The sequence below is a fragment of the Rhincodon typus genome, chromosome 23 (assembly GCF_021869965.1).
Source record: "Rhincodon typus isolate 14 chromosome 23, sRhiTyp1.1, whole genome shotgun sequence".
Classification (NCBI taxonomy): Eukaryota; Metazoa; Chordata; class Chondrichthyes; order Orectolobiformes; family Rhincodontidae; genus Rhincodon; species Rhincodon typus.
The window spans coordinates 5680762-5706019 of NC_063354.1; the positions used below are offsets into that span (position 1 = coordinate 5680762).

The 25258-nt window shown below is 41.3% G+C and overlaps 1 protein-coding gene across 6 annotated transcripts in view; it reads right to left on the reverse strand.

Annotated features, from left to right (window-relative positions):
* The window catches only part of helz (helicase with zinc finger), a 273419-nt gene that overhangs the window by 194446 nt on the left and 53715 nt on the right, over positions 1-25258 (reverse strand). For 5 of the 6 annotated variants that reach the window (XM_020511475.2, XM_048610734.1, XM_048610735.1 and 2 more), the window contains exons 3-9: positions 17254-17290; positions 15228-15352; positions 11402-11458; positions 9093-9141; positions 7381-7456; positions 4094-4292; positions 2726-2833 (exon numbers count right to left, since the gene is read on the reverse strand). In XM_020511475.2, coding sequence (XP_020367064.1) covers positions 2726-2833; positions 4094-4292; positions 7381-7456; positions 9093-9141; positions 11402-11458; positions 15228-15352; positions 17254-17290 — 651 coding nt within the window. The remainder of the gene's footprint in view (positions 1-2725; positions 2834-4093; positions 4293-7380; positions 7457-9092; positions 9142-11401; positions 11459-15227; positions 15353-17253; positions 17291-25258) is intronic. The other variant, XM_048610738.1, reaches the window with a different exon arrangement.

Below are 25258 nucleotides of genomic sequence, written 5' to 3' on the forward strand. Positions count from 1 at the left end.
CTAGCCCAAATGCTTGTGGATGTGCCATTGCTGAATACATAGGAGCATGGGAATGACAGATTTTATTTGGTCTCTCAGGTTACCTAGGGATATGGGGAGTAGATAGGAAAGTAGAATTCAAGCCCAAGAACTAATATGAGGTGAAATTTCTTGTCAGGTGATGAATCAGTGGAATTAATTGCCACAGAAGGACGCGGAGGCCAAGTCACTGAATGCCTTTAAAACAGATAGATAGGTTCTCGATTAGTAAGCAAATCAAAGGTCATGGGGAGAAAGCAGGAGAATGGAGTTGAGAAACATATCAGCCCGTAACTGAATGGCAGAACAGAATTGATAGGCCAAATGGCCTAATTCTGCTCTTATATCTTGTGGTCTAAGATCAACTATGACTCCTCCTTCTAATTGCATTCTCAATTTCCTCAGGGTACTGTTCTTAGCCCAGTCATCTCCAGCTGCTTTAGTGGCCTAATCTTTGCCATCATGTCTGGAGTCAGACTTGTTACTAATAGATCCATAATTTGAATTCCTATCTCCAATGCATTAGCCTGGTGCTCTGAATTATTAGTCTGGTGACATTACACTATGCCACAGTCTCCCCTTGGCTTAGATTGTGCTTTAGAATTATTTCATTGCCGTACAAAACCAATTCATTGGCAGTCATTACTGCACAAAGGGGAATTGCCAGTATAATACCAGTTCCTTGATCAAACACTGCAAAGTAATTCAACAGTTTGCTTTATAAATGTATTGTTGTCTGACATTATTGCTAGCCACATTTCTTCTAATTACACACAAGATTTTACATGGCTATTGCACTAACTAAAAATATCTGCATATTTCCTTATATTATAACTATACAAAAGCTATATAGCTATTATAGCTATACAAAACCCTGGTTCAGCCACATCTGAAGTATTGTGTCCAGTTCTGGTCACCTCATTATAGGAAAGATGTGGAAGCGTTGGAAAAGGTGCAGAGGAGATTTACCAGGATGTTGCCTGGAATGGAGGGAAGGTCTTAAGAGGAAAGGTTGAGAGCGCTCGGGCTTTTCTCTTTAGAAGGATAAGAGGTGACTTGATAGAGATGCACAAAATGATCAGAGGTATAGATAGAGTGGATAGCCAGAGACTTGTTCCTAGGGTGGAGGTAGCTATTATGAGGGGTCATAGTTTTAAAGTGAGTGGAGGTAGATATAGGGGAGACGTCAGAGGTAGGTTCTTTACTCAGAGAGTGGTAGGGGCGTGGAATGCATTGCCGGAGAGAGTAGTGGAGTCAGACTCATTAGGGGCATTTAAGCAGCAATTAGATAGGCATATGGATGATAGTATAAGGTAGGGGTGGAGGTTAGATAGACCTTAGGTTTAGGGTAAAAGTTCGGCACAACACCGTGAGCCAAAGGGCTTGTACTGCGCTGTACAGTTCTATGTTCTATGTTCTATAAGTAAAGCCAACAGTGATCCCACTAATCTAGTCTAAGCATCCCTCAATATAAAAACAAAATCTAATTTCCATGGATTAGTTTACGAAAAGGTTTGTGAGCTAGTTCAGTACTTAAACCCTTGTTTATTATTTATCGAACTGAGTATCGTGGTGAGTACTGTGAAAACCTAAGACATAGTTTAACTTTTGGAGAAGGATTTTTATCTGTTATGTAATCATTCAAATGAATAACAAGTGAAAACATTGGAACAAAGCACTGAAAAGTAAGAAAGAATTAACGACTCAAGTTGACAGCATTAGACTAAGAGATGTACTGAGGGGGAACCTGAGACATAGATTAAACTCCAATGTTAAGACAATGATATAGAGTTTGAAGTTTGGGATACGGTCAGGCTGAGATTTAAGAATACACTCATCAGATTTCACCAAGTGGCGTGCCATTTTGGTCACCGCATCCAAAAGGGAAATATATGTATCAATGAGCAATTAGAATAAACTGAGTGAGAGACAAGGAAACAATTACAGGAACAAATCAGGGGAAACTAAAATTCCAAATAACATAAAAATGAATATCCCATTTAGCCCCTCAAGCCTGCTTCGCTATTCAAGAAGATCACAACTGAGCCAAGGAAAGGTATAAGTAACATCCACAAATTATTAAATGGTATATACAAGGTGACACAAAATATGACCAATGTTAACTAGGCCGCTAGATTAAAAGAATTAAAATCTACGCTGCTGAAACGTATAATTATAGAAAGTTGGAAACTATTCACTCATACAGTAATAAAAGTTTTGAATAAACTATCTACAGTACTGAAGTCACACATATTACAGAGAGGGCTCAAATTGCAATTGGACACGCACCAGGTAAAATGAACCACCAGCAGGAAGTTTATGCTGCCAAATATACAGCAGGCATGAATAAAAGTTATAATTCACAGATATTTATGAATTTCTTGACAAATTAAATATCAACAAGTTTAAAGTAGGACAACCCCAAAGCACAGGGGTTAATATGCTTGTAGAAATTACACACAGAGTTTCCCATTATACCCATATAATTTAGACTTCCAAATCCCAACCAGTTTGTTAGTTTGTACGCACACGCGTGCATGTGAACTAACAGTGCTGTTACTCTCCTTCGTGATCCAGAAATTCCCGGTAAAAATGCATGGAAAGATAGATTCAGTATTGGCTGAGGTTGCATTTGAGTGTAACACATTAAAAGCTTCCAAGTATTGTATTAAATCAACAAACATCAAAGTGAATCTATAATACTTACCTTACAATGGAGTATAAAAGTCCATGCTTGACTAGATTTCTTGGTTGTCACCGTTATTGACAATTCTGGGCTATGTTCCACTGTCACTCCATCCACAGACTCACTAAGCTTGAAAAACACAAAACAAATCCACCTTCGCAAATCAATATGTTTAAAGGATACACAAATCAAATGAACTTCAATTAGTAGATTTTTTCCCCCCTTTCCAAAGGTTGAATGAATGCAATGTTACCTCAATTTCTCTCAGAATTTTCTAAAAATCCACAATTATTCATCCAAAAATATTGTTTTTGTGGAATTTGTTTTGTTGCAAATTCAGCTTCCCTTCCTCCAAAACTATCAACACATGGCTATGTACAATTGGATACATTCAGCCTTTGGTACTTCAAACAAATATGCATTCATTATTAGCAAATATTCACTGCACACCAACAAGTAATTGAAATGTGGAGAGTGACACAACTTTATGATCCTCAGAACAACATTTATCTCTCAACTGTGACAATTTGTGCCTTTAAGAGGGACTTGTTCTGTCCTGGTTCTCTTGAAAAGGAATGCTGTAAAGCTCATGCCAAGGTGTCGGCTCCATGGAAAGCAGAGTAAATAGCTTTGGGTTTTTTTTAAAAAGTAGACAAAAGAAGCATGAGTGGGTGGAGTCAGGATCACAGAGACCCAGGGATTTAATCTTGCTTTCAGTTGGGATTTTGGAGTTGAAGCTGCTAGATACAGCTCTATATCTCAAGTTTCAGTGCTGTCTCCACTGCTGGAGTCATTCTGTCGGTGTTCCTTCTCCTGATCTGGAGGAGACAGCAAGTGAGGGAAATCTGTTTGGCTGAATTTGCCTTTGCCAAGGGTGGGTTTATGGGATGCTGCTATATTGGAACAGCTGATCAGTAGTAGTTAAATAACATGTTATTTTGTTAAGTATTTCAATAGAGTTATAGTTATACTAATTCTTCTTTGTTTGTATTTTAATTATGGTGTAAGAATAAAGTGTGTTATACTTAAAGCCTACTTGTTTGACCAATCAAACCACATCTGGAACGCAGCATCTTACACTTGCCTTTAAATACGATAAGTTAGGATCTAGGCTATCTCCTTGATATGTTTTGAGGGTGTTTGGTCTGGTCCATGACACAAGGAACATCACCAAACAAGGTTAACTGGCAATCTAGCACAATGATGTTTGGCACAGCCTGCTCGGCACAAACTATTAGGTTTGCCTCCAAATCAACAGCAACTGACTACATTGAAAAGTCATGAATTAGTTGTGAATTAAGTAACGATAGGACACTTGAAAATGTGAAAGACATACGAAGCAATTTTCTTCTCTCTTAGTTGACATGCCAAATTAAATGATTTACATACCACTTTTTCTGGAGATAAAGAATTCATCCATTTTTCAATTAGCGTTTCCATATAGTTCCCAATAGACTGTTTATTTTCTTTTTGCTGTTTCAAACGCATCAGCCGTGAAGAGTAGCGTTTCTGCCATTCAGTCAACTCCTTCTGTGAGTGTGCAGATGTACATTGAGCACCATATCTACATATTTTCTGTTCTATGAACCTGAAACAAAACAAAAATACATCATTTAAACTTTACAGGAGACCACACATCTCCCATTTTAAGGTTTTATAATTTGTCGTTTGTCAGCTTCCTGATTTAACAACTAAAACAATAAGGCACAATTGTTGCAAATCATTTGCTGAAAGTTGACATTGTTTACTTTTATTCATGTGGCTGGGAAGTGCTTGCCATTTGATGCCAAGGTTGCCAATTCATTCAACAGCTTCAACTGATACAGTATGAGTGAGTCTAACGCCAACTACAACTAATATACCAAGTCGGAAGTTCAGTGTATCGCAGTTCTGAGGAAGGGTCACCTGACCCGAAACATTAACTCTGTTTCTTCCTTCACATATGCTGCCAGACCTGCTGAGCTTTTCCAGCAACTTTGTTTTTGTTCCTGATTTACAGCATCCGCAGTTCTTTCGGTTTTTACACAGGATTTCAGACATCTAGCACACCTAAGCCAGGTTGAGCAGTACTTTGCTGTCGGGTAGACCAAAGTGACTGAAGCAGGTTCCAGACAAGATTCATTCTGGTCTTGACTTTGGCTTAGGTGTTCTGAACATATTGCCAGTCGGCCAATATATGACCAAGAGTGATGCCCAGGTATATTTGGTGTTATGTTGTCGATGAGGAATTAATCACAGACTGATTATGATGTGCTTCCTTGGCCTTCCAGTTGTTCAGGGGGAATGTTTAAACAACAGTACTGGCAATACTCAGTTGAAGCCTCCATCTTCTGAAGTAGACTTTAAGATCTTCAGTGAATGTCTTCTCAACGTCCTGAAGTCCTTAAGCCTGGATGCCTGGGCCAAGTCAGCAGTATGAGAGAAGAAAGTCATGTTGAGGTTGTACAGGACATTGGCAAGGCCTCTCCTGGAGTACTGTGTCCAGTTCTGGTTACCCAGTTTTAGGAAGAATATTATTAAGTTGTTCAGAAGAGATTTACCAGGATCTTACCAAGTATGGAAGGTCTGAGTTATAAAGAAAGGCTGGACAGACTGGGACATTTTTCCACTGGAGCATAGGAGGTTGAAAGGTGACATTATGGAGGTTTATAAAATTATGAGGGGTATAGACAGTGTTAACGGTAGGTGTTTCTTCCCTAGGATTGGGGATTTTAAGGTGAGAAGAGGGAGATTTAAAAAAGACATGGGGAATATTTTTACACACAGGCTGGTTTGCATGTGGAATGAACTTCCTGAGGAAGTGGCGAATGTGGGCAGTTACAACATTTAAAAGGCACTTAGATAAGTATATGAATAGGGGAGGTTTGGGGTGATATGGGCCAGGAATAGGCATATAGGACTAGTTTCGTTTGGGATAGTGTTTGGCATGGAATGGTTGGACCGAAGGGTCTGTTTCCATGCTGTTTGACTCTATAACAGCATGGGTTTGAGAGAGTAATGTTACAAGTATTCATGTTGAAGACGGTAGGTGTGAGGACTGAAGCCCACGGGAACTTATGTTTGGCTATGTATGCATGGCTGATTTGATCTCAAGGGTTCAAACAGGAATGTTGATTGTTGATTGTTGATCCTAGATTTGATTAGTTTTAGGGTTTTCACACAAATGATTTTGAAAAGGTTCAACAGTAAACCTGTGTGCTATTCGGTCACGGGAACAGGATAAGAAAAGCTGCCTGCTTGTTTGGGCAGGTGGGAGGGGATGAATGGTGCTTATATTATCTTGGGGATAGCAAGAACTGCAGATGCTGGAGTCAGAGACAACACAGTGTGGAGTTGGAGGAACACAGCAGGCCAGGCAGCATCAGAGGAGCAGGAAAGTTGACGTTTCGGGTCAGGATCCATTTCTGAAGAAGGGTCCCGATCCGAAACATCTAGCTTGGCAGACTTTCTAGCTAGGAGCATTTCGATAGAAATCTTGAAGCTGTTTAGAACTGAGAACATTTAGAGTATTAGAATTGTAAAAAGATACATGCCAATGGACTTGGAAAAGAATTGCAACATGTTTCCAGACTTAAAAAGGCCATGGAAAACATCAGTTAAGTAAAGATTTAAAAAGTTAGAGTTGGAGCAATAGTTCTCCGGGAGAGAGTCTCTACAGGGGCTGACATTGGGGAACAGGTTGAAACTTTATTTTCATGTTTATGTTAAGATCTTTTTATCTGTACTATAGAGTTAGGTTTGTTTTCTTTGTGTCTTAAACTTATATTCTGTTGTTAAAGAACATTTGCAGCCTTGAGAGAGTACATTTCAGAGACTAATCACCAGGTTGACTAACTGCAAAAATTAAACATATGATCTATCAAGCTGCATTTCATTCTGGGATCTGAATTACCATGAAAAACATTGATAGTATCAAGCATTGTTGCTTCCAAATGGGATTCAGTCAGTTGAGCAGGAAGCCCTTCAGGACCTTGCACGTTATTGAGAGCAGGGTGAAGGACAATACTTGCATGGCTTGTTGAGTGGCCTTCCTGGATTGTCAAAGGCCACTAACTTGCATTGGTGCAAGATATTTGGAATGGAGACTGAACAACAGATTTTGTTAAATAGTTTTGCGAGCCAGTTCATTCCTGTGATCCAACGTATGCAAGAATTCTGACTGAATCCCATCAACTCATATCTTTGCCCGACTTGACTGCCATCAAGGTGCTATCCACTTCCTCTGACACATAAAGGACTTAACAAGTCTGTATGTTTTCTGGCAGTCTTGAGAGACTGCATGGGGGCTGTTTTTACCATTTATGTACCATTCCTGCTGATATTTGATTCAGTTTATTAGGAGCTGCAAAGTATCAGTGTCGATTCTGGGGTGCTGGTGTGACTATTGTCTATATATATTTTGAGATCAGTGTTTCTTCTCTGCTCCTATCCTCAATTCCTTTAACCCCATGGACTGCTACATCAGAAAACATGAAATCCTGTCATGCTGCTCATCTCATAGTTCAGCAAACAATGAAATATGAACATACAGATGATAGACAAGTAAGGGGATGCCCATATGTACTACATACAAGAAATCAGTCATTTAACAGATCTTAATCAACAAAAAGGCTGCGTTGAAAGTTGACCCAGTAATAAAACAAGAGGTTATTTAATTTAAGTAGTAGATTGCTTACCTTTTACACAATGTGTACTCTTCACTACAGGTGACACCTCGGGGAGGAGGCCGAAACTGCCATCCATCTTCAGAATCTGCAATCATTTAAAAACATTTTAAAGGTTATTCCTTTACAAGCTTTTCTATTTTACTACAGTATTTTTAGATCAAATGGTCACCTCACAATAGCAACAGTTAACTGTCTTGTCTACACTAGGTTGAATTTGGAATGACAAATGTCACTCAAGCCTATGTAGCCTGCTCTTAAACTAACCAGTGATTAACCAGGACCATTCCAAAAGTCATCAGATGCCTAGCAAGAAACAAGAAACTCTCTTGGCCTACCAATGTATAAGTAAAACAAAATAACTTCTGAGACAGATTATTCACAAGCTTAATTTACAGATTTCCAGATGATAATCCAAGAATCCAAAACTTCTCCTATTATATCAATTAATTTTCCGTTAACAGTCAGTCCTTTCTTTTCACAATCACATTGATAATTGCAAAACTAAAATTTTTTGAACAACATGTAACCATGATTTTCCCTTCTTATCCAAAAGGATCCACTTTCAAAGCCATAAGGTCCATAGGCAGATCACCCACTGGGGCATTTCATGTGTGCAAGTTAAGCCAATTATTTTTAACATAGTTTTCAAAAATATTTGTAGCTTGGGTTGTGGATGAGGTTGTCGTCATGCTCGCCAAGCCGGTGGGTTTGGTTGAAAACATTTGGTCACCTCGCTAGGTAACAGCATCAGTGCGCCTCTGGTGAAGCGTTGGTGTTCTGTCCCGCTTGTTATTTATATGCCTCAGTTTGCTGGGGTGGTTGGTATTACTTCCAGTTTTGTTTCTCACTGGTTTGTAGACAGGGTCTAATTCAATGTATTGTTGATGGAGTTCTGGTTGCAATACCAGGCCTCCAGGAATTCCCTGGCATGTCTCTGTTTAGCTTGTGCAACTATAGATGTGTTGTCTCAGTCGAATTCATGTCCCTCATTGTTCATGTGTAGTGAGACAAGTGAGAACTGATAATGTCTCTTGGTGGTTAGTTGGCGTTCACATATCCGTATTGTCAATTTTCTTCCGGTTTGGCATATGTAGTGTTTCTCAGTCCCTGCATGGTATTTTATATATTACCCCAGTTTGCTGCTTTTGGGTTTGGGATCCTTTACTTTTTAAAATAATTTTTAATGCAGTTTATGATCACGGTGGACATACAGAACTCGATGCTGTGCCAGATAAACATCAACTCGTACTTTATTTGGCTCGCTGGATAGCATTCAGGAGCAGGAACACTGATATTGTATTCTAATTGCCAACCTGGTTGAAAACTCCAAACGTAGCATGTTAGGAATGAAACCTGGCAGCTTTTGGGCTGCTTGGTGTAGAGTCCCAGCAGACTAAACCTTTATTCAATGGCTATTAGGAGGAACTATTTAAAATTGTATTAAAGGAATTGGATGAATATGTTCAGTCAGTCTCTAACCACCTCCAACACGTCAAATGAAGACCTGTCCTGAAAGAAAGGCCTACCTAGTTTGAAACAATTAAAACTTTCTTGCCCACTGTGATTCATTGGTTATGAAACATTTTAAAACTTCTACAGGACACAAGGTGCTTTATAAAAGCTTTTTCTTTGGTTTGTTTACCAGTGTATTAATTATGTTGGACAGCAAGCAACTTTTAATTCAATTCATCTCAACAGTACAGACTTATTTTGTGAATTACCTTCTTCTACGCCTTCCAAATATGTCGACATCAGTTTATTACTGGTTACCTGCAACAAAAGTAGGAAGCACCCAATACATAAATAGAACAAAACAATTTTCAATTCAGATAGCAGTTAGGACATTAGGATTGATATCAGGATGAATCACAGGGAAGGAGAAAACATACAACTAACTAGATCTCTATGCTTGATTGCTATTTAGCAATCCTTGCTAACAAGCATCTTCAAAAAAAAGGAGAAAAAGTTAAATTCTAAAAACCTTGTGTAGGAGAAAAGCAATTTGAATTCATGAAAAAGTATGAGTACAACTGGTAGATTTTTTACAAATTGTTCTGCATCTTCAAAAAATACAGCTCAGTCAAGGACAAAAGAGAGAGTAAAAATATAACGAGGCAAAATCAATCATGTAACATTAGATTACACCAAATTTGATTGTGGACATTAGAATAGTTGATAAGTACAAGAGATCCTTTTTGGATTCCTGAATTGATGGACGTTGAAAGGGAAATTAGGCAATCACTAATCAAATACTCATATAAGAATACATAGGTTGAAAACAAAGATTTTGGGCACCACACCTTAGGAAAGATATAATGGCCTTGGAGGCAGTACAATGTAAGTTTACAAGAATGACACCTGAATTTCAGGGGTTAAGTTATGAAAAGAGATTACATGAATTGGGTATAACAAGGTTTAGAGCTGGATGAACACAGCAGAAATTTCTGAAGAAGGGTCTAGACCCGAAACGTCAGCTTTCCTGCTCCTCTGGTGCTGCTTGGCCTGCTGTGTTCATCCAGCTCTACACCTTGTTATCTCAGATTCCCCAGCATCGGCAGTTCCTACTATCTCTGTTACATAAATTAGGCCTGTTTTTGCTAGAATTTAATAGCTTAAGGGTTGATATGATTCAAATCTTCAGGATATTAACAGGGAAAGGACAGGATAGATATAGATAAACTATTTCTACTGGTTGTGGGATTCTAGAAAAAGGGGACATAGTCTGACAATTAGGGCCAGACTATGGAGAGATGTTAAGAAGCACTTCTACACACACAGGGTGGTAGATGTCTGGAAGTCTCTTCCACAAATGGCAGTGGATGCAGGATCACTTCTTAATTTTATACTTGAGATGGATAATTTTTTTTTGTGAAGCAAAAGGTATAATGGGATATGGGCCAAAGGCAGGTATATGAAGTTAGACAATAGATCAGCCATGATCTCAGTGAATGGTGGAACAGGCTTGAGTTGGTGAATGCCTACTCGTGTTCCTCATGTACAGTGATGATGAATGAATCTTCAACAGTTTTAAAAGGCAGCATTCAATAAGTGTCTGGCATAGTCTAGATTACTACTAGCACAAAAGCGTTTTTGGTCAATAGGATTTTGACAAAAACTTCCAAATTAACGGGTAATTTGGAAACAGTGATTTCTGCACATTTGCCACAGTCCAGATGTTGATATGGTTAGGTGATAATGGAAATGACAAAAAGAAATTACCTTCAAACAGATGGTGAGGGTGCCCAGAGCAAGAGACAAATAATGGTAAAGGAGAGATGAAGAGATCAATTTCAGACCATGACCTCTGTCCTCCATCTTGTTTACAACCAAAGTGCTCCCCAACCTAACCCCCCTCCAAATGTTTTCTTCACCATCAACAGAAATTGGACTGGCTGCAGACACACAAGGCAAAACAGACAAGGACAGGAATTCCCAGATCAAATGTAAAGCAAAGACAGCCCACACTACTTTCTTTAAATTTGTTCTAATTTTATTCTGGCTAATAAGAACATTTGATTGTGTACAACAGAAACTTCTACTAATTATACCACTTAGTAACAAATATAATGGAACATATAAGAACAGTCCAAGGTAATTTCAGATTAATTTTAAATTGCTCTGTTTTGATTCAAGATCAGGAGTTTTCTAAGTGCAGAACTGTAGGAATACAACCATGTCATGTTGGTATCTCTGGGAAGATCTTGCTGGTTATGTAAAATTAATTAATTAGTAATATTTCAAAACATAGCACTATTAAAAAGAGAGTATTCTTTTCAAGGGTTGTGCAGTTGTGTAATTTGAGTGCTGTCACGAAAGTCAACATCTTCAGCAGTTCATGGAGAACAGTAATTTGCAAATGTTGTCGCATGCACAGTAGAGGAAAAAAAAGAGAAGATAATTGACAGTTATAGCCACGCAGTAATCAAATCTAATATGAAGGGCACGGAAAGCAAGCTGCACAATTTGTGACACAGTTCATTTATTTGGGAAAAAAAAAATTCCTGATTAAAGTCTTGAACAAATTACTCACCTCCATTTCTGCAAGAAGCATTTTGAGCCTGGTTACATCTTTTGTTATCATCCCATTCTGGAAAAAAACATATATAAACTGTACCAATTTGATAGCAGATATTTGGAAATGTAGATTTACTCTAAGACAGTTGCAAATTTTAACCGTAGCTCACAATGGTTATGGGGTTATTTTCATATACAGTGTGAAACCTTTCTGGAACTAAACTACACAAAAAACTCTTTTCTTCCTCAATTACACAATTATACACATACACAAATGATGCTATATTCTCAATTTATGTATATTTTATAAAAAATAAAATTCCTGATGCCATTGTCTACCAATACCCATAATGACCCTGAGCGGTGTATTCAAGAACTTGGGGACCCCACCAAAAATAACAGTTGCGGTTTCATGGTTCATGTTTGATCCATTTTATGTAATTAAGTCCACTTTTTTTAGACCTATTAATCCCACTGAGGGGTGCTTGATATATTCATTAGCTCTGTCACTTTAGTCACTTTTCCATTTCTGCATGCTAGCAGTTAGAATTTTTAAAAATTCATTCAGAGGATGTGGATGTTGTTGACCTGGCCAGCATTTATTGTCCGTCTGTAATTGCCCAGAGGGCAGCTGAGAGACAACCACATTGCTGTGGGTGTTGCCACAATATTGCTAATGGTTAAACTCATGAAATTCAGCATGAAATAGCCTCGAACAAAATTATTATTTTACTGCACAGTGCTGTTTACAACAGAATGGTCATGGATGGCTATGATAGCAAAAAGGCTAAGGTAGCAAATATCTATGGCTCATTAGTAAATTTTAACTGTAACCTTCTTTGAACTATTCTGCCTCAAGTATGAACTTACCTGCTCACACTGTTTTGAAAGATAATATAGACTTATCCATATTAGTACACAGAAGACCATTTAGCCTGCCATATCTGTCCCAGCTCTCTGTAACAGCAACTCAGCTAGGCCCACTTTCCTACCTTTATCTTGGGTCGCTGCAAATGTTTCACCTTTCACAGAATCCCTACGATGTGGAGGCAAGCCATTTGGCCCACCGAGTCCACACCGACCCTCTGAAGACCATCCCACCCAGACCCACCCCTTTACCCTATCTCTGTAACCCTGCATTTCCCACGGCTAGACCACATAGCCTGCATATCTCTGGACACTACAGGCAATTTATCATGGCCAATCCAACTAATGTGCACACCTTTGGACTGTGGGAGGAAATCAGAAAACCTGGAGGAAACCCATGTGCAAGCTCCACGCAGACAGTTGCCCGAGAGTGGAACTGAACCTGGGTCCCTGGAGCTGTGAGGCAGCAATACTAACCTCTGAGCCACCATGCCACCCCATTTTAATAATTATCCAATACCCTACTGAAAGCCAAAACTGAATCTGCCTCCACCACATTCCCAGGCAGTACATTACATTACAAAAAAATCAGTAGAGAAATTCCCTGCTCTATGCTGATTTGAGCAATTTGTTTTAATATCATGGAGACAATAGATAGTGCATAGCCCTTTAAAGTCATGGCTTTCGCTGAAAAGTTGCTTGCACGTGGGCACTTATGGTAAGATGACTTCAGCGTGTCCCACAAACAGTGGAAATGAAATATTGAGGGTCAGGGCAGGAGGAAAGAGACAAAAACATTCCTTATTCCACAGAAGAGAGCAATGTAAATAAAATTTATTTTATAAATAAAACACTGGTATTTTAACAGAGATGGGATGTGATTCAACAGCAGATTACTTTGGAAGAAGGTAATTTTACTTCAGGAAATACTAGTCAATGTTAGACAGCATTTGGGGTGCCTTGGTAGGGGGTAATTATTACTTCTAGCTCAAACAGGAGGTGGGGAAATGTTAATACATTTGCATCCATGTACAAATGCATAGACATACCCTCGAGCATTGCTTCACCTGAAATTAAAAATACCCTGTAAATGTGGTCATGCCTGGTCAGGCCACCATTAATTGTCAATTTCTAACTGCCCTTGAATAAGGTGGTGAGCCACCTCCTTGAACTGCTGCAGTCCATGTCTTCTATGAAAGTCACTACATATGTTAAGTTATTTTGGATGACTGAAAAGTCTTCAGGCATTAATTCAGATCCCTGCAGCTTTTCCTTTTTATTTAGTAATTTTATAAGTTATTTCAGCTGTGAATAAACAACAATGAACATATACAGTACTTTATTTGAATTTCTACATAGGTTCTTTCTGACATTCCTCATTTAGAAAAAACAAACTCTGGTTTTAACATAGTTCACTTAAAGTTGTTTCATTTAAATCTGCAATTTCAAAAGGACATTGCTAGCAAATTAAGTGAAAAATTATTCTACCTATTGTGCTATGGGACAGAAGAAATCCAGCAATACGTTTTGGCTACTGACTACATACATTTGATTAATCTGTGAAAAAGTAACAAAATTAATTTTGCATACAAGTTCTGATAAGCACAGATGAAATGTCTTTACACCAGTTTTGGATTCATATTACTCTCATTGTTCATGGATTACAGGTCTCAAGACCGATCACATAACAAAAATATGAATGTGTGGTGGAAATGATAAACCTGAATTGTAAGTGCAAGTATAAGAATTATACATAACACAGTGTGGAGCTAGAGGAACACAGCAAGCCAGGCAGCATCAGAGGAGCAGAAAAGCTAATGTTTCGGGTCGGGACCCTTCTTCAGAAAACGTCAGCTTTCCTGTTCCTCTGATGCTGCCTGGCCTGCTGTGTTCCTCCAGCTCCGCACTGTGTTATCTGACTCCAGCATCGGCAGTTCTTACTATCTCTAAGAATTATACATGTTTTCTTTTAATAAAGAGTCTTGCAAGGGTTATTGGAAAGTGTATTGATTCATTAAGCTTATTGTGGCTGTGCATCTGCTCGAAGCAGCATATGTTTACGGATTAAAACAATCTATCTGATTTTCATCCCCAGGAGTTATAGGATTACTCGGGCAAAAACAAGAGCTACCTGCCTGAATTTGCTAAAACGTTCCACTGGTTGGCATAGCTTTCCTTGTTTTGTCACACTGCTCTGCAGTTTCTTCCTGGGAGACAGTTTGATTGCTCAAGAAGTAAGTGGACCAGTAATTCTTCAAAACAGAGCTGCAGTCAACATCATATTTCACTACTTTCAGGTGTAGCACAAATGCTGATCAAAATATTTCCCATTGTGTCTGTTGTGCAGAGTGAAGCTTGATCACAGTTAGAGATGGCCATTCTCATCTGTGTGTTGCAAGTAGCAGCCTTCCTCTCTTTAAAAAAGGACCCAAGATGCTGGAACTGACTGAACAGGGTTTGCAAGACCAAATAGATCTCTGTCATCTCCTGAGCTGTCATCCAAGTTTACCAAAAGTATAGCAATCAGAATACAAATATATGATTGCAGGCCATACACACTCCAGCAGTCGTGTAAGAAGAGTTGAAGCTGTGGAACATACATTGTTATATTTGCCTTTTTAGTTGTAAACTGTCTATCAGTATTGAATTCATTGGATCCTCTGCACACTGCAGCGTCAAATGGCAAAGTTTGAGACTTTTTGCAAAAAATGTCTTAGACACGTTAGGCTAACAGGCGAGTTTTAAAAAAAACCCCAAACTACATTTGCACATCTCCAGTGGCTGGCTCTAAAGCATGTGAAGGAGAAGTCTGGAAATTATGGTACATGGCACAGGACAGGTTAACAAAAAAAAACTCCAAAGTTTAAAAAGGGGCAGCTCATCATTTCACTACCATTTAGTTTGTGCAACATAAATACAAGAAATTTCTGCTAAATCATATGAGGGGGAAATAAAAATTATAACACACAACCTACCAAAGATTCCCCCATCAAGGATTTTGATAAAATGCTGGACACTGCTTGTAACTTCCCCTCCACGTACATGCAGCGAAACACTGCTTGCAGTGTGCCGTCTCCCTTGGCCAGTCTCTCTGCCAACACTGTAGACACAGAAATATAAACCTTTCTTTACTTCACAGACTTTACTCCCAAAGTCTGTCAACAAAAGTTAAGAATCGAAATCCCAGGAGATTAGTTATTATGTTGACTGTGTTGTTATAAACTTTTGTTTCGTGTCTTGCACAGTGTTAAGGTATGAGATCAGAAAGTATATGCTGGAGTATTTGCTCAGAAATCTAAGAAATCCCCAGCAAATGCTAAGATGAAACCAAAAAAAAAAGCAATTGCAGACAGGGTTACACAACCAGAAGTATTGATCAACAGGGCTTGTAGTGCTGCCGCTTAAAAAAGAAAAAAAAAAAGTTCATCAAGATCAAAGATTTCATTAGTCAGATTACAGGAGTAAAGAACATTAGGATTTTGGTCATTCAGGTGGAAGTTGCTGTAAGAGTATCGAGGGATAGGATGGCTAACTGGAATTCAGGTACTGATTGGTCACGATCTAAAATGGCTGCAAAGGCTCGTGGCCTTGAATGGATTCAAATTCCCATGCTAGGCTGGTTTTCTTTGAAATAGCAGGCCTTGTGGTGACTCAACTATGAATATCCAAAATTGTCACAGGAATTGGAAGAATTGATCGAGATAGGTTAGTCACATTTCAAGAGGACTTGTATTGAGGAATATATTAATTTCATCTTAATGATAATGGAATAACTTTCAGGGAAATTTATTAAAATATACAGATATACAAGTTGAACAGAATGGCATCCATCTGCACCAAGGAAAGGCAGCGAGGGTTAATGTGAGAAATCACATTATTAGGGCCAGTTTGTGGAATGGCACGAGGAGGAGTTGGTCCCAATTCAGTGAAATCCACTGGATTTTCCAGTTAATAGCATTCTGCATAACCTTTAGGGTTCCTTCTTCAATACCTGACTAAAATTATAAATCTTATGAACTATACTATCTGCCTGCTGTACACAGGGAGAATGGGAAAAAAAAAGATCAGAAATTAAACTGTATACAATTGAAATGTTATAAATGTCTGAATGTCTCAGTGTTGTAATTTTACTTATTCCACCAGAATTTTGACAAGCATCTTAACAAGGTACACGAGAAGAAAAAGCAATCTAACAGGGTACACTAGTTCAGTTTTCTGTCCGTGTTAATAGACCAGGGTCCAACTAAAAGCTAGAGGCAGGAGCATGGCATTGAGGGGAAGGAGACAGCGGCCCACTTGATCAGGTAGAGGCTGGCGGTACTGGGTTCGCATACGGATAGGAGGGTAGTAGCACATACAACAGGAGTGGGGCAGCAGTGCTACGAATGACTTGCTTGGTACAGTACTGGCAAAAGCAAACAAGAGGGCAGGAGTTAGGGAAACAGTTGCAGAATCGTTGCATCCAAATTGTATCCCACTGGCTCCTTCCAGAATATGCATGTATAAGGAAATCTTAAGACAACCAAATCTGGTTCAGATGTAATTCTCTCTATGGTAAAGCAGCTCATCAACTCTCAGATGAAGAATGGTCAATTCAGCAAGAGCCAAGAAAACCCACAATCATACTCCTGAGCTAGCTAGCAGGAAGGATGGAAAAGCATGAAGAAAATAAAAACACGCCTCTTTCGCCATCAGAGCAAGCTTACTTTTAATTGGCACTCAGACGAGGCATGGTATAAAGCATTGGTCCACATTAATATCTAAACTGTTTCAATTTGAACACTTGTGCATAGTCTTTGGCAATTAATTTAGCAATTGCTCCGTATGATTAAACACCAAAATGGATAGTTTCTATTAGCATTGACTAAAGTTTAATGAGTGATGAATGGCAGACAATTCATTGATATATAAATATCTATTAGCACCCGCCACCCACTGCTCAAAGCTCCAAATCAGCAGAACAATTATTTTTTTGTTTTTTAAAATGATTGTACAACATACCAATTTTACAGTCTCCATCAGCCTGGTCATAGTTTTTCTGCAACAGAAAGAACAAGGTAATTTTTGACGATTTGGATAAGGTGCTTAGTGCTTTTCCCAAAATAACTTACAGTCCAATAAATCTCAACATCTGCAGACAGCTCAATAAAATGTTATTCAATTCTCATATACAGACCAAGTAATCTTAACATTTTAAATGAGAGAATTCTCACTTCTTTCTGGTCTGGTTGTAATAATTCTTTTTAAACAATATTTCTGTCGCATTATAGACCTTTTATAGCATTACACTATACACCAGACAAAAGAAGTTCATTTAGCCACTTTTGGTTATGCAGTACTGACGAAACATTCACAGCAAAGTGCACTTCCCCAATCTGATGAAGAAGCTTCTGAGAGTTCTGCTATAGCACAATGAAAGGCAATTTCCTTAACATCTTTGCCTGGAAGTACTTAACAAATGTTTGGAAATAACAGCAGAATCCTTTCTCCTAATTGTGCAGAAAAGCCATTCAAGCAGTATAAAATTACTACATTTTGCAGCTGGTTTGAATAAACAGCTGGAGCTGTTTTCTTCACACTACAAGACGTAACATAATGAATGTTGAAATAATCTTGGCTTCAAAAACAAGCTGATAGTAAATTAAAATTGAATTGATGATTAGCTTAGACCATAAGACTATAAGACATAAGAGCAGAAATTAGGCCATTCAGCCCATCGAGTCTGCTCCAGCATTCAACCATTGCTGATAAGTTTCTCAACCCCATTCTTCCACTTTCTCCCCATAACCCTTGATCCCTTTGACAATCAAGAACCTATCTATCTTCGTCCTAAATATACTCAATGAGTTTGCAAATAAAATGACAGTGAAAAACATAACCTACGTGTAGAGATCGCAAGAACTGCAAACGTTTCCGGCCTAGACCCTTCATCAGAAATGGGGGAGGGGAAAGGGGTTCTGAAATAAATAGGGAGAGTGGGGGAGGCGGATAGAAGATGGATAGAGGAGAAGATAGGTGGAGAGGAAACAGACAGGTCAGAGAGGCGGGGATGGAGCCAGTAAAGGTGAGGAGTTAGGGAGGGGATAGGTCAGTCCAGGGAGGACGGACAGGTCGAGGGGGCGGGATGAGGTTAGTAGGTAGGAGATGGGGGTGGGGCTTGAGGTGGGAGGAAGAACAGGTTAGGGAGGCGGGGACGAGCTGGGCTGGTTTTGGGATGCGGTAGGGGCAGGGGAGATTTTGAAGCTTGTGAAATCCACATTGATACCATTGGGCTCCCAAGCAGAATACGAGTTGCTGTTCCTGCAACCTTTGGGTGGCATCGTTGTGGCACTGCAGGAGGCCCAGGATGGACATGTCGTCTGAGGAATGGGAGGGGGAGTTGAAATGGTTCGCGACTGGGAGGTGCAGTTGTTTATTGCGAACCGAGCACAGGTGTTCTGCAAAGCGGTCCTCGAGCCTCCGCTTGGTTTTCCCGATGTAGAGGAGGCCACAACAGGTACAGCGGATGCAGTATACCACATTGGCAGATGTGCAGGTGAACATCTGCTTGATGTGGAAAGTCTTCTTGGGGCCTGGGATGGGGGTGAGGGAGGAGGTATGGGGGCAAGTGTAGCACTTCCTGCGGTTGCAGGGAAAAGTGCTGGGTGTGGTGGGGCTGGAGGGGAGTGTGGAGCGGACAAGGGAGTCACGGAGAGAGTGGTCCCTCCGGAAAGCAGATAAGGGTGGGGAGGGAAAAATGTCTTTGGTGGTGGGGTCGGATTGCAGATGGCGAAAGTGTCAGAGGATGATGCATTGGATCCGGAGGTTGGTGGGGTGGTACGTGAGGACGAGGGGGATTCTTTTTTGGCTGTTATTGCGGGGATGGGGTGTGAGGGATGAGTTGCGGGAAATGCGGGAGACATGGTGGAGGGCATTCTCGACCACTGAAGAGGGGGAAGTTGCAGTCCTTGAAAAACGAGGACATCTGAGATGTACGGGAGTGGAATGCCTCACCCTGGGAGCAGGTGCAGCGCAGGCAAAGGAATTGGGAATAGGGGATGGCATTTTTGCAGGAAGGTGGGTGGGAGGAGGTGTATCCTAGGTAGCTGTGGGAGTCAGTGGGCTTGAAATGGATATCGGTTTCTAGGTGGTTGCCCGAGATGGAGACAGAGGTCCAGGAAGGTGAGAGAGGTATTAGAGATGGTCCAGGTGAATTTAAGGTTGGGGTGCAAGGTGTTGGTGAAGTGGATGAACTGTTCGAGCTCCTCGTGGGAGCATGAGGCGGCGCCGATACAGTCATCAATCCAACTATCTGGACGCCATTTTCTCCCCCTTGGTCCAGGAACTCCCTACCTACGTCCGTGACACCACCCACGCCCTCCACCTCCTCCAGAACTTCCAATTCCCCGGCTCGGGGACCGCTTTGCAGAACACTACGCTTGGTTCGCAATAAACAACTGCACCTCCCAGTCGCAAACCATTTCAACTCCCCCTCCCATTCCTCAGACGACATGTCCATCCTGGGCCTCCTGCAGTGCCACAACGATGCCACCCGAAGGTTGCAGGAACAGCAACTCATATTCCGCTTGGGAACCCTGCAGCCCAATGGTATCAATGTGGATTTCACAAGCTTCAAAATCTCCCCTCCCTCTACCCACATCCCAAAACCAGCCCAGCTCGTCCCCACCTCCCTAACCTGTTCTTCCTCCCACCTATCCCCTCCTCCCACCTCAAGCCGCACCCCCATCTTCTTCCTACTAACCTCATCCCGCCCCCTCGACCTGTCCGTCCTCCCTGGACTGACCTATCCCCTTCCTAACTCCCCACCTACACTCACCTTTACTGGCTCCATCCCTGCCTCTTCGACCTGTCTGTTTCCTCTCCACCTATCTTCTCCTCTATCCATCTTCTATCCATCTTCTATCCACCTCCCCCTCTCTCCCTATTTATTTCAGAACCCCCTTCCCCTCCCCCATTTCTGAAGAAGGGTCTACGCCCGAAACATCAGCCTTCCTGCTCCTATGATGCTGCTTGGCCTGCTGTGTTCATCCAGCTCTACACCTTGTTATCTCAGATTCTCCAGCATCTGCAGTTCCTACTATCTCTGATACAGTTTTGGGTAGGGACCCTTCTTTAGAAATGGGGAGGAGGAAGGGAGCTGGGAATTAAGTAGAGAGAGGAGGGGTGGGACTGCGGAAGGTAGTTGGGATGGTGATAGGTGTGTGCAGGTTGGGAGTGGTGGGGATTGGTCAATGAGGTGGGAGTGGCGGATGGGCAGGAGAGAAGATGGACAAGTTGTGTCGGATCAAAGAGGCAGGGATGAGAGGAGGCTTGGACATAGGATGAGTCCGGGAGTGGAACGATTTTAAAACTGGTGAATTCCATGTTTAGACCATTGGGCTGTAGGTTCCCCAAGGTGGAATATGAGGTGTTGCTCCTCCAGTTTGCGGGTCCTGTCACTGTTACACTGGAGGAGGCCCAGTATGGACATGTCACCCAGGGAGTGGGAGGAGGAGTTAAAATGGTTGGCAACCGGAAGGTGTGGTCATTTGTCACGTACAGAGCGCAGATGCTCTACGAAACGGTCTCCAAGTTTACATTTGGTCTCACCGTTGTAGAGGAGGCCACATCGGGAACAGTGGATAACCCACACGTACATTGGGCTGTCGTAATAATCCTGATTCTTGATAGGCAACTGTTCAGATCTCACTCAGCCAAGAACACTGGAAACTTTTCCACAGTTTTCTTCATTTATTCATGGAGTGTTGGCGTCACTGGCTACTTTGTCCTGGATGGTGTCAAGCTTCTTGGGTGTTGTTAGGGCTACAGTCATCTAGACAAGTAGGGAGTATGCCATCGCACTCCTGACTTGTGCCTTGTCTACAGAAGATGGGCAGTGGGGAGACAGGAGCCAAATTACTTGCCACAGAATCTTCAGTCTCTGACCTGTTCTTTTAGCCATAGTATTTACATGGCTGGTTTAGTGCAACATCTGGTAAACAGGAAACCCCAATATGGAGTATTAAGCAAAGGCAATGCTGAATATTAAGAGGAGATGGTTAGATTCTCTATATTGTAATTGGAGATGGCTATTGTCTGGCAGTTCTCTGTCAAAATTTAATTGCCATTTATCATCTTAAATGCTATCCAAGTCTTCTGGCATTCACAAACAAATTGCTTAGGGTCAAAAGATTTGCAAATGGTACTGAACACTCAGCCAACCTACATTCCCACTCATATTTTTTCTCCTGCGTGGACCTCCAAAGTCCACACACAGCAGCAACTTCCAGAACCAGAAGTCAATGTCAGAATGATCAATGTGCATGCAGAATGCAAGTACCTCTTTGTGGCTGCACAACTTAAAGGGACACTGCAAATAACATCCAACTTCTGATCTTTATGTGGAGGTGAAAATCTTTGATGAAGCAGCTAAAGATGATTTTGCAAAGACAGTACTCTGAGGAACTCCTGAAGTGATGCCCTGGGACTGAGATAATTGACCTGCAACAATCTCAACCAACTTCATGAACACTAGGTATGATTCCAACCTGCAGAGAGATCTGCCCATGATTCCCATCTATTTTCCTAAGGACCCTTAATATACCTTCTGTCAAATGCTGCTTTGCTGTCAAAGACAGTAATGCTTACTTCACGTCTGGAATTCAGCACTATTACCCATGTTTAGATAAAGGCGGTACTGAAATCTGGAACCCAAATTGGGTATCAGTGAACAGGGTATTGCTTACTAACTGCCACTTTTGCTGTCGTTGTCTTGCTAGTGGACTGGACATCCAGAGACCCAGGTAATTAGTGGGGACCAATGACATATTGGGGAATTGGAATTCAAAAAAATGACGTAAGTAGTTGATGATGGCCATGAAACTACTTTTGATTGTTGTAAAAAGACATCTGGTTTCACTGATGTCATTTAGGAATAAACTTGCCATCCTTTCCTGGTCTGGCCAGACCCACTGCAATGTGCCTGGCTCTTAAGTGCCCTCTGAAACTGCCTAACAATCCACTCAATCTGCTACAAAGTCTCAAAGGAATGAAAACAAACTATCTAGCATCAACCTGGGCACCAGAAATGACAACAACAAACTCAAATCTGTTAACCCTGCAAAGTCATCTCAATTAAAATCTGGGAGCCAATGCGAAACCTGTCCTGTAGAACACTCAAACAACAGGCTGTCTGGCATTGTCATGCTCACAGAATTGCACCTGAAAGATGATGTCCCACACAACACCACCACCATTCCTGAACATCATTACTATCATCCCAACAGCGGTAGCAACACTGTAGGATACAACTGGAAGAGTGTTACTCTGGAGTCCTGAACATTGATGTGAAGTCTCACGGCATCAGCTCAAACTTGGGCAAGGAACTTCCTGTTGGTGACCATTTACTGCATGCCCTTTCAGCTGACGAATCGCTATTCCTCCACGTTGAACAACATTTGGTGGAAGCACTGAAGGTGGCAAGAGTGCATAACGTACTCTAGTGGATGACTTCAATGCTCACCACCAAGAAAAACCTGGGACTTATAAACCAGTAAGCTTAAAATCTGTGGCCAGTAAGTTACTTGAGAAGATTCTGAGGGATAAGATATATATGCATTTAGAAAGACAGGGTTTGATTTGGAGTAGTCAACATGACTTCGTGCGTGGGAGATCATGCCTCACAAATTTGTTAGAGTTCTTTGGTGAAGTGACCAGAAAGTTGATGACGGCAGGATGTAGTCTATACGGATTTCAGTAAGGCCTTTGATAAAGTTCCACGTGGTAGGCTGCTCTGGAAGGTTAGATTGCATGGAATCCAGGGAGAGCTGGCAAATTGGGTGCACAATTGGCTTGATAGTAGGAAGCAGAAAGTAATAGTGGAAGGATGCTTCTTGGACTGGAGGCCTATGACTAGTGGTGTGCCTCAGGGGTTGGTGCTGGGCCCATTGCTGTTTGTTATCTATATCAATCATTTGGATGAGAACGTACAAGGCATGATTAATAAGTTTGCGGATGACACTAAAATAGGCAGTATCGTGGACAGTGAGGAAGGTTATCAGAACTGCAGCAGGATCTTGATCAGCTGGGGAAGTAGGCCCAGAAGCGGCAAATGGAGTTTAATATAGATACGTGTGAGGTGTTGCATTTTGGAAAATCAGACCAAGGTAGGAGTTTCATGGTGAGTGGTCAGGCTTTTAGGAATGTAGTGGAACAGAGGGACCTTGGAGTTCAGGTGCATGGTTCTCTGAAAGTGGAGTCACAGGTAGACTGGGCGGTGAAGAAGGCATTTGGCACACTGGCCTTCATCAGTCAGGGCATTGAGTACAGAAGTTGAGAAGTTATCTTGCAGTTGTACAGGACGTCGGTGAGGCTGCACTTGGAATATTGTGTTCAGATTTGGTCACCTCGCTATAGGAAGCATGTTATTAAACTGGAAAGGGTGCAGAAGAAATTTGCAAGGACGTTGCCAGGACTCAAGGGGCTGAGTTATAAGGAGAGGATGGACAAGCTCTGACTTTTTAGTTTAGAGCTTAGGAGACTAAGGGGAGATTTTATAGAAGTGTATAAGGTCACGAGAGGCATGGATAGGGTGAATGCACTCAGTCTTTTTCCCAGGATTGGGCAATCAAGGATGAGAGGGCATCAATTCAAGCTAAGAGGGGAGAGAATACATGGGAAACTGAGGGCCAACTTTTTTTTTTAAACACAGAAGGCGTTATGCATATGCAATGAACTGCCAGCAGAAGTGGTTGAGGCGAGTACATTAACAATATTTAAAAGGCATTTGAACAAATACATGGATAGGAAAAGTTTAGAAGGATATGGGTTGAGTGCAGGAAATGGGGTTAACGTGAATGGACATTTTGGTTGGCATGGACCCATTTGGGCAGAAGGGCCTGTCAGCGTGCTGTAGGACTCTTTGACTCTATAACTAGCTATTTGGATACAGAACTGGCTTAAATGTAGGAGACAGGAGGTGCTGAAGGGTTGCTTTTCAAACTGGAGGCCTGCTGACCAGCGATGTGCCACAAGGATCGGTGCAGTGCCCACTGCTTTTCATCATTTATATACATGATCTGGATGTGAACATAGGAGAAATGGTTAGTAAGTTTGCAGATGACACCAAAATTGGTGGTGTAGTGGACAGCAAAGAAAGATACCTCAGAGTACAACGGGTCTTGATCAGATGGGCCAGTGGGCTGAGGTGTGGCAGATGGAGTTTAATTCAGATCAATGTGAGGTGCTGCATTTTGGAAAGGCAAATCAGGGCAGGATTTATCCACTTAATGGTAAGGTCCAGGGGAGTACTGCTGAACAAACAGACCGTGGAGTGCAGGTCATAGTTCCCTGAAAGTGGAGTTCAGCTAGCCAGGATACTGAAGGCAGCGTTTGGTATGCTTGCCTTTATTGGTCAGTGCATTGAGTATAGGAGTTGGGAGCTCATGTTGCAGCTGCACAGAACATTGGTCAGGCCACTTTTGGAATACTGCGTGCAATTCTGGTCTCCCTGCTATCAGAAAGATGTTGTGAAACTAGAAAGGGTTCAGAAAAGATTTACAAGGATGTCGCTAAATTTGGAGGGTTTGAACTATAGGGAGTGGCTGAATAAGCTGGGGCTATTTTCCCTGGAGCATCAGAAGTTGAGGGATGACCTTATGGAAGTTTATAAAATCACGAGGGGCATGGATAGGGTGAATAGCCAAGGTCTTTACCACAGGGTAAGGGAGTCCAACACTAGAGGGCATAGGTTTAAGGTGAGAGGGGAAAGATTTAAAAGGGACCTTTGAGGCAACTTTTGTCATGCAGAGGGCGATGCATGTATGGAATGAGCTGCCGCATCTGAATGGGTTTAGTGGGATATAGGCCAAACGCTGGTAATTGGGACTAGATTAATTTAGGATATCTGGTCGGTATGGATGAGTTGGACCGCAAGGTCTGTTTCCATCCTGTACAGCTCTATGACTCTAAATGGGGATGTTTGCTGATGACTTCATGTTCTGCAATGCTATTCTCACCTCCTTAGATA